At 37.8% G+C, this 17,080-nt stretch overlaps 1 protein-coding gene across 1 annotated transcript in view; it reads right to left on the reverse strand.

The window, feature by feature from the left end:
* LOC145998632 (apolipoprotein D-like) overlaps positions 1-17,080 on the reverse strand; it is a 76,485-nt gene that overhangs the window by 24,362 nt on the left and 35,043 nt on the right. Inside the window, exon 3 of the mRNA XM_083135098.1 lies at positions 5,238-5,329. Coding sequence (XP_082991224.1) covers positions 5,238-5,329 — 92 coding nt within the window. The remainder of the gene's footprint in view (positions 1-5,237; positions 5,330-17,080) is intronic.

Genomic DNA, 17,080 nt, shown 5'->3' on the forward strand with positions numbered 1-17,080 from the left:
GTATTTAAGGAACCTATGAATAGTGTTAGAGGTAAATTTAATGGCATTGCCCCGCTAAAAATGGTGCCGTGCTGTTAGCGAACATGTTCGTATCGAACACGTGCTCTTAGCGAACACAGTTACGGAAGGATTTCCAGGTGCGTGCTGTTAGCGAACACGCACACTTGTCCTGTCTTATTTGTCGTTGAATTTGGTCAGCATGTAAGAGTTGCCCGTGATAAGCCAACTTGCGTGGAGAAACACTTCAATGGCTGGTGCCTCTTGACCTGACCTGACCTGACCTGACTCACCCCTGATCATTCTTCAATCGGGTCTTCCTTGTCGCACAACAGTTTTGCTACCTTGTGTTCTGACGTCAGACGAGGAATGCCTACGAGGTTAGGTTGGGCATGTTAGGTTAGATAGCATTAGCATAAATACCATGAAAAATATTATTTAGGCTAAGAGAACTAAACATACCTAGCCTAACCTAACAACGTAAACATTTAGCCATGTTCGAAATTAGGCAGGGAGAACTTGGGGTCTTTAGCTGTAAAAGTAAGAAGTCTTACATGAACATCGACACCCGGATGAAAACAGCTTTGGAGCAACTGAAAATTGATAATAACATTTACAAATGTCTTAGGAAGTTGTCCTTTGTACAAAAAGTAACCTAGGTTGATTAACATTTACATTTCCTATGTAAAATTTGATTTTAAGGAAGATGAAATATATCAATATTTTAACAAAAACTCTCATGTAGTCAACCTAAATTGTTGAGGATCCTTCATTTAGTTAATTTCAAACACAAAATGATTATAAGATATCACTGGCAACACTTGCATGTTGACCACTTTCAGACAAACAAGACAGGGCAAGTTTGTGTGTTCGCTCACAGCACACACCTGCAAATCCTTTCTTTCCGGTGTTCGCTACGAGCACGGAATCCTAAAAATTGTCCTCTCTCATCCTACTATTTTCTTCTGGGGTAGTTACAAAGTGCTTTCATGCATTGTGGTATCAAACCGCGGTGTGTTCCTCAAACGGCTTAAACATGTCAGTGTGGGTCCATTGTTTGCCTACTACAGAAACCAGCCTCCATGATGGAACTATTATCGCAAAGCACAAACTATTACTACTTTGCTCGAACAGGCAGGCGTGGATTGGTTCGTTGAAGCCCGCACTAGGAAACCCTTCACAGCCGCCAAAACACATGCTCGTCGTCCCGAGTGGAATGGGCGATGTCTGGCTGGCCCACGGTATCACTTATCTCACACCCGTATTGACCACCTTCGTCTACTGACGTCAATTACGTCAGACGTGTTATGTTTATCGGCTCTTAATATAAATAATACCTTCTTCGTCAAGATCCGAAAAATTTTGTATTTATCGTGTGTTTACGCTAATGGCATAACAATGAAAGCAATCCGCGCTCTCGTCATTAGACGAAGCTGCTCAATACGGTGCGATATTGTAGCTCTTGTCTAGTCTTACGGCGGGCGCTCTACATGCTGGCAATGGGAGCGGGGAAGCGACCAATCCAGCGCGATAAGAAACGCAGCAGCCTGTAGAACGAGGTGTGTGTAGACCAGACATGTCAAACTCAAAATCTGAACTGGGCCAAATAGTCAGTAGTGTTAGATAGGGCGGGCCGCAAGGAAAAAAATAAATTATCTTTAATACTTTATTTTAAAGAATGACTAACATAACACTTAATAAAGTATATTGAACATTCATTGAAACTTGACCATTGCTTCTTGCCTGACAGCTGGCATCTTTTTTCTGCCACCAACTTATCAATATCAGGAGACATCTTATTTAAAGCAGCTACTTTCAGAACACAGCTAAGATGAACGTCTGATAATCTGGATCTCGTTGGTGACTTGTTTCCTTTCACGAGTGAGAAACGTTTTTCACACTGGTAAGTGCTACCGAACTGGAAATTATTCCACACGCAAATTTGCGGCTTTCTGGAAAACGTGCAGGTAAGTACTTGTAAAAGTCAGGGATACCCACTTCGCTGTACTTTTGTTTCAAAGTTGAGTCTCACTGAATTTCAATTAATTCTATCTGCAAATGTGCTGCCACTTTTTCTACGTCAGTCGTAAACAGGGCTGAAAACAAGGAGATCTTGCAGTTTCAAATTTAAATCTGACAAGTGTTTCGTTATATCAACAAGAAAGGAAAGATCTTGTAACAACGTTGGTTGCGAAAAAAGGCTGGTGTCTTGTTCTTTCATTTCCAAAAATTGGCATATTTCATCTTTCAAGTTCCAGAATCTTTCAAGAACCATAGAACACGATAGCCAGCGCACTTCTGTGTAGTAGCGCACTCCAGAATATTTGCTTTCTAAATCTGTTAAGAAAGCAGAAATTGTCGATGGTTTAAGCCACGGGATCTTATGAAGTTGATAGCCTTTTTTCACAGGCTTCATCACACTTTCCATGTTGATTACTTTTGAACACAAGACCTCTTGGTGAATGATGCAATGCACATGATAAAACATGTGTTTATCGCAGGTTTCACGAAATTCGTTTCGCAGTTTTGTCACAAAACCATTGTTTTTTCCCGTCATTGAAGGGGCACCATCCGTAGCTACACAGGATAACTTTGACAGAGGTAAATCATACTTCCGCAAAAGTTCACGAACAGCAATAAATATATCCTCACCGGTAGTAGTGTCATGCAACGGTACAATGTCCAATAGCTCTTCGAAAATGTTGAACTCCTCATCACAAGCACGAAGAAACACAGCTAAGTGAGCTACACCACCGATGTCTGTACTCTCATCACAAGCGATGGAATAAGCAACCGTGTTGCGGGATAGTGAAATGCCTTGAAAAGCTTTTACACTTCCGGGATTAAATATATCAGCAGCTTTTACCAATCACCGTTTAATAAACTCGCCTTCGGCAAAAGGTTTTGAGTGTTTAGCTATCAACTCCGACTACACTACATTCGTCAACCACCCCAATAAGGGGTGTAAGGGGTGCTCCTTCCACGTAGTGCACCCAATAATCAACCTCACTTTCACGTAGTACACCGTGGACTGCAGATTAACGAGGCTCTGTCGACTGGCTTCATGGCCAGTATAATTTTGTTTGTGTTGTCCTGTGTTTTGTCCTTATTTGTGCTGAGTGCTCCTTTACAGCCTCAGCTTTTAACGAAAGTCGGAAGATTTTTTAATATTTTATGATTTTAGTTATGCAACGTTAGAGTTGTTATGTGTAACGTATAATGTGACGGGTGCAAAATAACCTTAGTGCTGACGCACACAAAGTATTTAAATTCCAATTCCAATTCCACCCCAATAACGCAACACGACCACCTTTTTTCACCTACCGACGGGTATATCCTGTCCAAGAGGAAAACGTGTAAAATTTCACATCGTGTTATATAATAACACAGATATTTTAGCAACTACTACATCTGAAGGCTCTACTACTTAAAAACAGGTAATAGCAAAGGGGCCGCACAAAAATATATGGAGGGCCGCATGCGGCCCGCGGGCCGCGTGTTTGACATGCCTGGTGTAGACCTTCATCCGACCACGTGGTATCTCTCGGCGCCACCGCTGTTGTCTGGTTGGTCTGCTGCGTATTCCCCGCTCTCCACTTCCCTTGCCAGCATGTAGAGCGCCCTCCGTAATAGTAGACAAGAGCTATAGTGAGACCCAAAGAAGAGTAAGTCTCACACACACACACACACTCGGGTAGAGAGAAAGAGAATGGGAAAGAATGAGACAAATTGATAGAGATTGGGACAGTGGGAAGAGGGAAGGATAGAGAGAAAAAAGCAGAGGGAAAATAGGAATGAAAAGGGAGAGGAAGAGAAAAAGACAGAAGCAAGATCAAACAGATAGTAAGAGATAGAGAAAATAATGTAACGATACAGAAGGAGATAGAAGAAAGAGATAATCAGAGGAGAAAAGAAGGATTAAAGGGGAGAGAGTAAGATAAAGAAAGGAAGAATGGCAGACGGAAGGGGAGACAAAGAAAGAGAGAGATAGAGAGAGAGAGAGAGATAGAGAGAGAGAGAGAGATAGAAACAGAGAGATAGAATGAAGGAACTGAAGGAGAAAGAAAGATTTCAGGGCAGAGGGAATCAGAGGAGCAATGATGAAAATGGAAAGTAAGAAAGACGGATGGACAGACACACAGAAAGAGAGAGAGACAGAGATAGAGAAAGAGAGAGACAGACAGAATCTTAGCATCCATGAATGAATTGTAAAACAGAAATGTTTCGTCCACTAGAACAACGTTCTCTGGCAAACAAACTGGTTCTCCAAACTCTGTTATTCTTGAAGCAATTTGAACTTGCATAAAATGAAAGCACATACAACACTTCAAACTGTTTAGGTGAAAACTTGAAATTTGAATTAACTATTAATGTTGAGTTTATTTCCAGACAGAAACAAATTCTGATTGTCAGTGTATTCGCATGTTATTATAGAGCAAATTTTCATTACATAATTCCAAACTAAGTACACAGATAAGCTAATCGAGGCTGGAAGTTCAGTATAACTGGGTAAGAGTAACTGAAACACAGTTCTTGGTGGCGCCAATTACTCTATTACGGCTATGATGTTGTATACGATTATCTTATCCAAAATACCCTGTAATACTCGTAGCTTATAGAGATACGTATCCAGCGATACTCAGTTCAAAATTCTGGAAAATAATATATTATACTATTACCATGGGCGCCCGCATGAGGGGGCAGGGGGTACTTGCCCCCCCATATTTCTGTAAAGAGTTAATGGTGAAATTGCAGATATATATTTTATAACAAAAGTATTGTTTTCTGTGACTAATTACAGCAACTATTATTATTATTATTATTATTATTTGAAGCAGGGTTGCATTTAAGCTTACAGTCAATTTTACAATGATTAAAAAAACAGCTTTTTGTCCTACATAACTTAATGTTAAATATCCAGTTATGCAAATTGTACGTATATATTATATGGACAGAATATGGAAATTACAAATGTACGTAATTTTTTAAAACACTACTAGTAGTAGTAATAGTAATGTAATAATAATGACAACAACAACAAGAATAAAAACAATAATAAAAGGAACAATAATAATAATAATAATAATAATAATAATGAAAGTTTCTGTGATTCTGCCCCCCCCCCCCGAGAAAAAAATCTTGCTGGCGCCCTTGATTTGTACTCCACTAATTTACAACGATCCTTGTGATAAAAAAACCGTGTTCAAATACAGCAAAAAGAATATTCAATGAATACTTACATGGCATGATGGGTAATGTGTAAACGAATTTCCCAGGATCTGATTGGTTTGGAATTTTGACGTCAGCGTTTATGGACCAGCCCTTCTCCGTTCTGAAAAGCAAATAACAAAAAAAAAAAATAGCTTTGTGTATCACTTTCTAAAATATCATTCGTAACAAATAAAATTAAGAGATGGAAATGAGATAAGGCACAAAGAGTAGCGTGATTCAATGGTGGTGTCATTTATTTGTAACCTTATACCACGTAGCTACGCTTTCCTAGCTCAATGGCTACCGTGCTACAGAAAATAATGTGTAAAAAAAATACATATTTCCATATTCAGGTTTAATCATTTATGTCTTTCCGTATTTAGACGGAAATTTAAGCACCGAATTTCCTTAGCGATTTTTCAGTTCCTCTAAGAACGTTTTACCGACAGAATAGCACGTTTGTCGTCCTCGCCTTTCAGCAGAACGGGTTAGTGTTGCCAACTAATAGTAAGGAGAACATTTCGAAAATAGTAGCACTCTGCCTTGAAAGCCGCCACTGACTCAATGTAATTATCGCACAAACGCTAGTTCAATTTTATGGAAAATTGTCGTGATATCTCGAAACTACGAAGAAAATTTGAGTCTACAAAAATTGATAATAAACACTTAAAAATTAACAAAAGAGAGAAACAGGCATTTCAAATTAACTTCATAGAAAACATGCCATGTAGAAAACTTGAAGGAAAATATTATTCGAGTTTTCGGCACACAAAGAGAGAAACTGTAAAGTTTATTTGTTTAATTAACATTAATTTATCTTAGCAGTAATAGCGAGATGAGAATACAGTGAAAGTAACGAGATAAAGAAATAAAAATGCTCACGTGAAGAAAGATAAGGAACAAACGTCAATGATTTAAGCACAATTTTCAACTTGTGAGAAATAGTAATGGAAATACTTTTGTACGTAAATTAGTATGAAACTGATGATCCTAAATTTTATTCCAACTGACAACGATATCGTAAATTTTGTAGAAAGGAAACATTTTGCTGGCAGGGTGCGGGTAATATAATACAAAGCACAAATTGTACGTACAGTCATGGACACTTCTGGGTTGTAACCATTCCATTGAGAGTCAGTGGTAGTAGATGTATTTACGGTGGGGACAGCGCGAGAAAGTACGAACCCCTCTCCAGCAGCTTTGGCCATACTTAAAACTTGCTCAACATGCCCATATGAGTTTTTGCTCAAGTGTGGAGCTCTTATAATTCAAGATTTTTGTAAAAAATGCCCTCGGGAATTTTTCAGAAAGTACGAACCCCTCTCCAGCAGATTTGCTATACTTAAAACTTGCTCAACATGTTCATATAAGTTTTTTGTTTAAGTGTAGCACCTGCCTAACCTAAGAATTTTATAATTCGGAAAATATCAAACCCCCCTCAAGCATATTTACAAAAAATTGCATCAGTTTGTCTATAAACTTGTATCCATACCCACCTATACATATTTACTTCAGGTTTAAGTTCAATTGGATACCATTTAATTTGCTTATTTAATATTAAAACAATGCAATATGCAGAGCCTACCTCTAGTCTAGCCATAACAAGGTTATGTATTGATTTTTGCTTCCCGAGTTGTGCGTAAATGGGAAAGAGCGAACAAAACATGTTTTCCATGTTCTTATAATCTTTTGATCAGTCCCATTAGTAAATGCCTGGAAGTTGTATGTCAATAGATATAATCTTTATTGTGTCTTTTCAGAGAGTTATTCATCATCAAAGAGACATTAGTAAATGCATGAGTGATTATATCTGTTGATATTACCTACACTGTGCCTTTTCCGAGGAAAATTACATGTTATTTGTCATGGAACTCAAAGAGAAATTCTTATCTACACTGTGCCTTTTCCGAGGGAAATTACATGTCATTTGTCATGGAACTCAAAGAAAAATTCTTATCTACACTATGCACTCTTTCAGGGACCATCCATCATATTGAGGAAATTTCTTCTCGGATATTGTCATGCAAACTGAATTGCATTTAGGCTCGGTCTTGTTGCACACAAGTCTGTAACTTACAGAATTACAATATTTCTGTATTTCAGCTTTTGGCAAATGTATTGTATTTTGGGTAGGTATCTGCTACGAGCAGAGGTGGTAAAAAATGGGTAGGTAATATATTTTCTGACGGTAAAGTGTTGTTTTATATCCAAAGGGCCTTTGTGTTTGAATCGTGCTTCTAGAATTGCTCTGTGACCCGCTCATTTCTCACATCATAAATATATGATTTTTCACCTATGAGAATAACGCTACATATGGTGTCATCTGGTAAAGCCTCGTGGAATTCACAGATAATTTTAATGTTTGTCCTGTCATTAAGCACAACTTGTTTCCTTTTTGAAGTGTTTATTACAAACATGGGTCTCCGTTCCTTGAATTCATCTGGTGCGTAGTACAGGTCAGTATTGCCAGTAGTGACGCGCTTGAAGGAAGAAAAAGCCTCATATAATTTAAGAAAATCATCCTTGGACATGTCTAAATTATAATTTTCCCTAGGGAATACCTCATTTCTGCCATTTTTAAGATATATGTTTTTGATGTTGCAGTTATCAAATCTACTTGAATTTTTTTCCTGATTGTTGTGTCTTCCAGTCTGAAACAGTACCACCACAAAATCGGGCATGTCAAATTGAATACTGGAGAATGAATTTGTAGCATCAAATTCATAATAAGAACCAGTGGCAACCTTCTGTACGCATTGATATGTGTAAAATTGCAGAGGAATCTGTGGATTTTTTACTATATCAGCTTTGTATTTAAGAGCGTAACTAGCCTCATATTCAACAACCGGGATTCTTAGCTCCATAGTCTGAATAATGCACTTGCCTTCATCAGGTAGGGTATTGGGCAGAGCTTCCCCTGTAGGGTTTAATGTACTGTACCTCATCAATGCATTATTATCATTTGCAGCTCTTCTAAATGTAATTCTTAAACCACCCTTCCACATAATTTCTTTGTAATCCGAGAAGAATCCTGGCAACAGGCGCATGGGGAACAATACAGTATGATTTTTAGATAATATTTTATCACCAGCCTCAAATCCACCTATTTTGTAGTAAGAAGCCTCGGTTTTGGATAATTTTAGTGTGGCCAAAGCTGTGGAGGTAATGCCGGGATAATCCACTCTGTTTATAACAACGCCATGCTTTCTGATCTCAATTTCAGAGAAGAGATGCGGCACAAAATTATCTACAAGTCTTATGTTCGAATTTGCCGGATAATCTGTTCCATCGAGCTTTACAACATCAAATTTGATGTATAGATCTGCTCTGTGGGGGTGTATAAAGCCGTCCCCTACATCAAGATCAACCTCAACCTCCGTGTTGGGTTGATTTAAATTTGCAAATGTCCTCCTGTTTGGAGGGAATGATTGTAGCTCATAACTCTCAATATTTTCCATTGTATGTATTTTTATTTAAATATTAATCTCTATGATTGCAGTTGTTGTGGCTCCAGCAAAATCAACTAATTCTTCTTTTTCATTAGTGACCATCAATTCAATGTAATCTATTCTATTATGGCACACAGGAAAATATAATGTTGGGGATGGATTGTAGATGATGGGCTCCATGAATTCGGAATTAGGTTTGAATGTTGCAATGATGCCTGTTTGTTTGTGAGTGCCTATGCCATTTGATTTGGTGATCATACCCTCAGCTATATTACAATGAATATTCAGAGTCTCTATGGCTAAGAATTTAGGTATATTCATAGCAGTGTGTTTGATGCCCGCTTCAAGTTTTGTGTTGTTCTCGAATCCTAACAGCTCTCCTATAGTACCCAGATGTACTGTTTCTGTAGCAGATACAATCTCTACTCTGTGAGTGACAGAATTTTGACTTAACACTACACCTCTGGGTAATTGAGCATTTAGAGTGGACAGATTATACTGCCCTGGAGTGATGACAATTTTTTGATCCCCTACTGCAATTGTGTTGTTGTGGTGAGTAATATTAGGTATCAAGTACATGCCGTAAAATGCTCTGAGAGCTATTGTTTTGGGATACACTATGTCATCATGCAATTTGAGTTTCAATATTGAATTTTGGCTGGTGAGATGGAATACCCCCATGATGTTTCAGATACCACAAGGCTTTTTGAAAATTTTCAATTGATGGTTTATTTATTTGAGACATGTATCTAAGAACAGATAAACACAAATGTCCGCAATTAACATCTTTGAAGTTTTGAACACGGGCATTATTGTAATAAAGATTAGCTGATTTTAAATATTTTATTAAATTTTCAGGTGGAACACCTCCAAATGAATCAAACACAAATGCCTCATCGTTTAAATATTTAAGATAACAGATCCAGTGAGTGCCCTGATTTTTGTACTCATCCAAATTAACAATGCCACACTCTTTGTTGAGTGGTTGTTCCGGTAAAGAATCAGACATGTACACACCTCTAAAATTTTTGATACCCAATGGCTTGATTAAAGCTTCAATATCTTGGTTTGTAAGCGGCTCTTGTTTTTTTTAAACTTATTCATGGCTCTCTTAACACCTTTGCCTTTTTTCTCCATGGCCAGGTTATGGCGCTTCTGCTCATCTAATTCTGCCCTATTTTTCTTGGCATCTATTACCGTTTTTGCTATGGCAGCTGATCCCCCGGCCAAGCTCCCAACAGCCCCGAGAGCAGCTAAGATGGCAGGGATGGTAAATATAAATCCCCCCACATGTGATTTTTTCCTTGATTGCTGTAATTTTTTTAATTGGGGGGTGCTAAACAACAATTTCATACCATGTCCCTTGGCAATACAAGAACTTTTTTTCTTGCGCTGCTTTTTGGTTAAAAGACTGTCAATAGTTTTAAGAGATTTGAGACCTGCATAAGGTATTTGATACATAACACCCTTGGCCTTCATTGTAGGTTTATTATATACATATTCACAGCCCCCACCCCAGTTTTTGTTTGGTGCTCATAGCTATGGTGGTTCCCAATGCTGCTATTTTTTCACTCAAAAAAGCATCTTTGCTTACAAATCTACCAAATGCAGCCTCTTCTAATTTCTTGTCTGCAACATGTCTCTTGTCAAGATCAGAATGTGTGTTGTATGCTATGTCATGGTCTCTACAAGCTGCATCTAAAGGATTAACACCAGGGTCCCCTCTGTTTAATCTATGGTCCAATTTTGTACCTGGACCACAATACTGATAGCCTGGAATGTGTAGTTCAAATGGCAGCTTGTTTATGATGTCATTAACAAGCCCCCGACCCTCAGAGACATTCCAAAATTTGGGTGGTAGAGTATTAATAATTTTTATGAGATATCCAATCCCCTTAGGGTCATTCACTATAAAATTAGACAATTTTGTGCTTATCATGTCCATAATTCCAACCTTTTCATTGTAAAAATTGTGGTTCCCTGCATTTTCCTCCCCAGCTATCACCAATAACCTATCTACAAGTTTCCTGACATCATCAACCCACACAAATTCTTTGGGCAGGGTGTTGTATTGTTTGATCCCACTGCCAGTCTTGATCTGTGACCATATGGGCTTGATTAAATTATTGTATTTTGCTCCACTGCTAGACTTGACTCTTTTTTGTGTGGGATCATTGTTCTGGTATAGAGCATCTGATTTTATTAATATTTCTTTGTAATGCTCATAATCCTGATCTGTATAGCTGCCAGGCCTTTTCCTAGTTATCAGTTCCCACAATCCAGGCGTGCCGGGGTACTTAACAAAAGCACCTTTTTCTCCGAGACGAGATTCTGAATAAACAATGATATCATCCCCCATAAAAGTTACTCTGAAATTACCGATTCTATGAATAATGCTGCCATCAAGCTCTGTGTCAGCATATAAGCCAAACACCTCATCTTTGTTGTCTTTAGGTGTGGTTAAATATTTTTGAGCAAGAAGACCCAATTCAATAGGATCCTGAGTAGCTTCAATTCTTCGAGGGGCAACAGGACTAGGTGTATGAATGCTGGAAAGTGGGGTGAATGGATAATCTAATATGTTCCTTGCAGCTACAGGTACAAGCTCTGTGATCAAATCTTGATTTTGCTCTGTAACAGTTTTGATATTCTTACCTAAATTATTAATAGCATCAATGACAGGCTGTTCTGTTTGTTTGTGTTTTTCATAAATTCCCCGGTTCTCTGATTTCCATCCCTTAAATCTTTTTACAAGATAATCTCTTAACTTAAGATCATCAATGACTGGTCGTTTCATGGTTGTTTATTTATGTCTCAACGTCTAGAAAATCGTTGATTTTATTTCTGTATTTTCCAGTATTAGGTGTTCTTGTCATATCAATTGTGACAAACCCATAACTGTCCTGGTTCCAGCACTTGCTGCAAAATTTGGAAAAATCATTGTAGCTCAAGTCCCCACCTACATATTCATCGTGTATGTGTTTGAGGTTGGTATGATCTTGATGAAACACACATATAAAATTGCTGTTGTCTCGGATCAGTTGCTTCGGTATTTTAGAAAAAGTCTGTGCCAGGTAGAAGCAATCAATGTTTTTGTGTCGGCCCTGTGTAAAGAAATTTCTAACCTTGTTTTGATTATCCAGTATAATGTCATCAAACACAACAACAGAATTATCGAGACATTCATCTAATGGCTTAACATCTGGTTCAAAAGTGGCAATATCCAATCCATCATATAGCTTCATTAGCTGCTGATATTTTAATTGTTCCAAGCTCTTAGAGAAAACATACAAGTGCCTGTTTTTCCAGTCTAACCAGTTGGGTGCCAATAAAAAATTATCAACCATTAGTGTAGTTTTACCACAAGCCGATGGCCCAACAATAAGACATCTAATATTATCAGGCAGCAACTTGCCATTTCTCTTAATCTGCTGTTCAGGTTCTGGCAGCCTTTTTATAACATCCCAGGTGCTCATATTATTATTTTGTCTGCATCGATCCAGCTGTTTTCCGGATGACCCAGCCATTTGACAAATAACTTGTTGCCTTTTCTGCGGATTATTTTTTCTATGAGATATGTGTCAGGCTGTTTAGTTTTGCTGAGCTCTTGTTCATAGAATCGGCCTTTGAGAATTTCTCCTCGATGATCTTTTATTATATATGTGTTAAGGGTCCCGGGTTTAACTTGAACTACTGTAAATAATTCGGTGCTCCAGTTTCTCGTAAAGCCTCTCTTGAATAAGTGCTTATATTTGCTGATTCTTACTTGGTCGCCCACCCTGTATTTGGCCCTTCTTGTTGTTGGCTGGTATCTAGGATAATAAACAGTCCTGATCAATTTTTGCTCATCAGATGAAGTTACTTCAGAGGGTTTCATGTTGATTGTGGAATGGACAGAGTTGTTATATTTATGTAGAAGTTCTGGAAGAATATTAAGCCATTTATAATTACCTTGCAGTGTGAATTGTTTATACATAAGATTTTTTAAGGTTCTGTTGAATCTCTCTACAATTGAGGCCTTGAGATCACTGTAACTCGAGTAATGTTTTATTGCTTGGCTTTTAATAAATTGTTGAAACACAGAATTATAAAATTCTTTGCCATTATCTGTTTGCAAATAGCGCGGTGATCTTCCTGAATGATTGATGATTGTCCTGAAGGCTTCTGTAACACATTTTCCAGTCTTGGATTTGAGTGGCACAGCCCAGGCAAATTTTGAAAATGTGTCTATCACAGTGAGTAGATACTTGTAGCCCTTGTTGATTTTGTCTAAGTTTTTCAACTGCCCAGTTGCCAACTCAATCAAGTCGCTCTGCCATAAATCATCTATGCCCTTTGTGACTACTGGCAGTCTCTTAAAATTATGTCTGGCCTGTCTGTGTAATTCATCAACAATAATTTGTCTAGACATAATATGTAAACAAGAATATTGCAACTATGGGGTGTTCAGCAGCTGATACTGCAGGATTTTCTAAATATAATTTGTCCCCTATTTGTATTTTAAATTCCAAAGTGCCATCATCTTCAGTATAGGCTGTTTCTAATGTATTGGGGTCTGTAAAATCCTCCAACTCTACACTGGTGATTTTTGGTTTGTTATCAGCATTTGTTATTGATAAGGTAGGGTAGTGGTGTGCCTGTGGCTGATGCCAATATTTGATCTTGATTGGTCTCAGTGTGCCTCCAACAAAAAACTGGTAATAAAATTGTGCAGGGGACAGCATATATATTTTGCCACCTGGTGTAAATGGTGAATCATATTCTTTGTTGGGGATGCTGTACAATTCAAGAATTACTGTATGTTTTGGATTCTCGATTATGCCTGTTATTTCTTTTTCTGCTGTAAGCAATCTGCTTGTTACAGATTCAAGGTGCTCATTGATGGTCCTAACAACATCATCATGGCCTGGCTTGATCTTTACGTCCACAACAAGTTTCTTGTATTGTTGCACAATTTCTTGAAGCTGGGTGGCAAAAACAGACAGAGCATTTGCTTGATTGGATTCCATGGTTCCTAGCTGTTGCTTGATATTAGCTACAATTTGCTGCAAATTTTCAACAACTGCCAATTTTGAATTTTGAGCAGTAAGATCATGGACCTGTCTTCTGATATCCTCAAACAGAGCATGCAATTCATTAATATGTTGATTGGTTGGTAGAGTGGCCACTGTCTGAGTGAGTTGTTTGATCTCTGCCTGGATATTCTTGATATCTTCTGATTTCAATATCCTATTCACTGCCCTCTTAATATTTTTAAGTTCCTGTGATGTGGGAAGATTTGATACTGTATTTTGCAAAAATTCAAGTGCCAATTTCACATTGTTTAATTCAGAAGCATCAGCCACATTTTGCATAGCATTTTGGAGCAGGGCTATATCTGCCTGAGAGGGTGTGGATTGTTGTAAAATTTCAAGCTTTGTTTGGATATCATCGATCAAGTGATGAAAATGAGATAGTTCAGATTCGGTGTTGAGGTTTTCAAGCTTTGTGATTTGTTGCTGGACACTGACAAGTGTATCTACAATTCCAGGCAATCGGGATTCTAGTACATTTGCCAAATCATTTTGCACTGCTGCTATTGTACCCTCAAGATGGGTTATGGAACTTTGAATTTTTCCAAAATCTTCATATGTTTCAAGTTGCAGCTTGATATTTGCTACACTCCGAGTTATTGCATTCAAAGCATCAGAAGATGGCAAATTGTTCATAAAATTTTCAAGTGTCTCAATTTTTTCTTTAACCTCGGCTATGGCATTGTTCAAGGGGTCCAGATTAGGTATCTGGAGTGACTGAATCTGTTCTTTTAGAGTGGAAATCACTAGATCAAAATCTTCTTGTGACTTTATGCTTTTGACAATTGTTTGGAGCTGTGCCTGGACATTATTTATCTGCTCTTCCAGTTGCTGTTTCAATTGCTCGGAGTTGGTAGCCTGGGTCTTAAATTTGGCTTGAAGAGCTGCTACAGCCTCTTCCAAACTTTGAAAATTATCCAATGTAGCCAAGTCAGTATATTTCTGAAGCAACAATTTGAGTTCAGAATCAATTTTAAGATGAGGGTCCATGCATTGTGATTGTAAATTTGTAATTTCTAATTGAAGACTGGCATTGAGTGTGGTCTGTAAAGCTTGTAAATCACTTCTTAATTTCTTGACTCTGACATCAAGCATCAGAATCTCGTCACTGTGATCTTCATGCCTTGTGTGGCCAAATATATCATTAGGCATTTTTGTTTTAGTGGTTATTTATTATAGAGTATCTGATTCTTAATTCTATAAAAAAGGGTATAAGCTTGTCATATGATCCCGGGACCTCAATATATAAGCAGTCACCAGCAGAAACAGTATAAACAGTGCCAGAAATCATGTTTGAGTGCTTGATTCTATAAATATTTCTCCCTACTGAAATTTTAACATCACCCTCAGGGGTTGTAATAAATTGCAATTGACCACCTACAGGTAATTGGTAATGATTTAAATTATTGTTAAATATGTACAATATTTTGCCTGTTTCTTCATCATTATCTGTAAGTATGCTGTTCAGATGAATAATTAACAAGCCACTCAGTTTAGACAGCATATCAGAAGAGGGTTGTGGTGTCGGCAGGTCCATAATAGCCTGTTTTTTGAACCCAAATAAGTTCATAGGCATGTTTATTTATTTCAAATCATGCTCTGTAATTGGGCATTGTTTGCCATTTTTCAAATCACAATGCCCCCAAGGTAAAGTATGCATGCCGCATGATAAAATGCATCTCTTGTCATCATGTGGGTCCAGAGCCACTTTTCTTACAATATTGCTAGTCAGCAAGTGATTCTCACTCTGAATTCTATTTTCTGATGTTCTGATTGAATTCTGGGATTTGATGCAATTTTTATAATCTTCAAACACAAGATCTTTTTCCACAGTAACTCTGCCAACGCCCTTGGCCTTTTTGACAACAGCACTACATGTTTTAAAACTGTACACCTTGGCACTTAACCCAGCAAATTCCACAATAACATCACCAAGTGTCTCATCTTTTAACTTGCCAGGCACCTTTTTGTTGTGGGGTTGAATTCTTGTATGTTCACTGGTATCAAAGTATTGAAACAATTCAGGCTGTGACATATCTTGATAAACATCTTCTGTTTGAATATCAAGAATAAAACTATCCGTATCCATGTACAATAATTTTACACGATCGCCATAAAAAGGTTTCAGCACATCATAATACAATGTTAACATATGTAATTTGGACAATTCCAATATCACAGCCCCTACATAAATAGGTTTATCAAATTTGATCTTTGTTTTCTTCATGTTGAAAAGTGCCATGTGCTCATCATAAATTCTTCTGTAATTGAAATTAGGCTTTGCAACGAATTTTTTGCTCCGGCTGGGGTCAGTAATTATTTTAACATCGGTATGTTTCCTGACATTTTCAATTGTTTTGCCATACACTGAATTCACCATCAATTTAAACAAGCCCTTATCAAATTCGCTTTTTGCAGATGTTCGAAGCTCCGTGTTTGTATCAATGTATGGTTTCAACCATCTTGAGTGCCTGAACCTCAAAACTTTTCCAATTTTGGTCACTTGGACACCATGTTTCATCAGGAACTGGAGGTTTTTGTAATATATGACATAATCCTGTTTTGACTCCAGAGTCATCATGAGCTTCTTCTGTTTAGAGCCAGGTGAGCACTGAACCTCGGGAATTGGGGACAGATCAGAAAATTTATTGTGCAAATGATCTGGAATTATCAGATCAACCTCTAAGAAGAGGCCATATTCACTGTCATCAAAATCCTGAAGATCTTCAATATTGAAATCTTCGACCCATTCAAGCCCTGCATATGGCAGTTTATCCATCATAGCGTGACCATAGAGGTTGTTTGCATCCACATACAGTATATAATTTGATGGCCGTGCTGGATCATAATCAGGCATATGCTTGTTATTTGCTCTGGCATATCTCTGGGAACATTGCACCATCCCTCCTCTTATACATTTCTCCATAAACAGATACATATCTTGATCGTGGATCAGATCCAATTGCATTTTGGTGTTCAAAAACGTTGCGGCCCATGCTAGGCCTGGGGCACTGTAAAAATACACTGGGTCCAGTCCATAATTTTGCATGGAAGATTTTCTGAATGCTTGCAGTATATCAGCTAAGAGGGTGACATCAAGTTTTAAATATGCCATGTGATAATCACCAAATATCTTGCATTTTAAATTGTTCCACATCAACTGAGCATGGCGATAATCTTCATCACTGATTCCAGATCCTCTGATTCTGCTGTAAAACTCTTCTTGTGGTGGCAAAGAACACTCATCAAATTTAGAAAAACCTGTGACATAGTCATATGGATATACACCCTTCCGCCTAATTAATTTCAGGTCCTGATTTGGAAACAATGCACGTGTGATTTTGAATTGAT

The sequence above is a fragment of the Lepisma saccharinum genome, chromosome 14 (genome assembly GCF_977018435.1).
Source record: "Lepisma saccharinum chromosome 14, izLepSacc3.1, whole genome shotgun sequence".
NCBI classification, from domain to species: Eukaryota; Metazoa; Arthropoda; class Insecta; order Zygentoma; family Lepismatidae; genus Lepisma; species Lepisma saccharinum.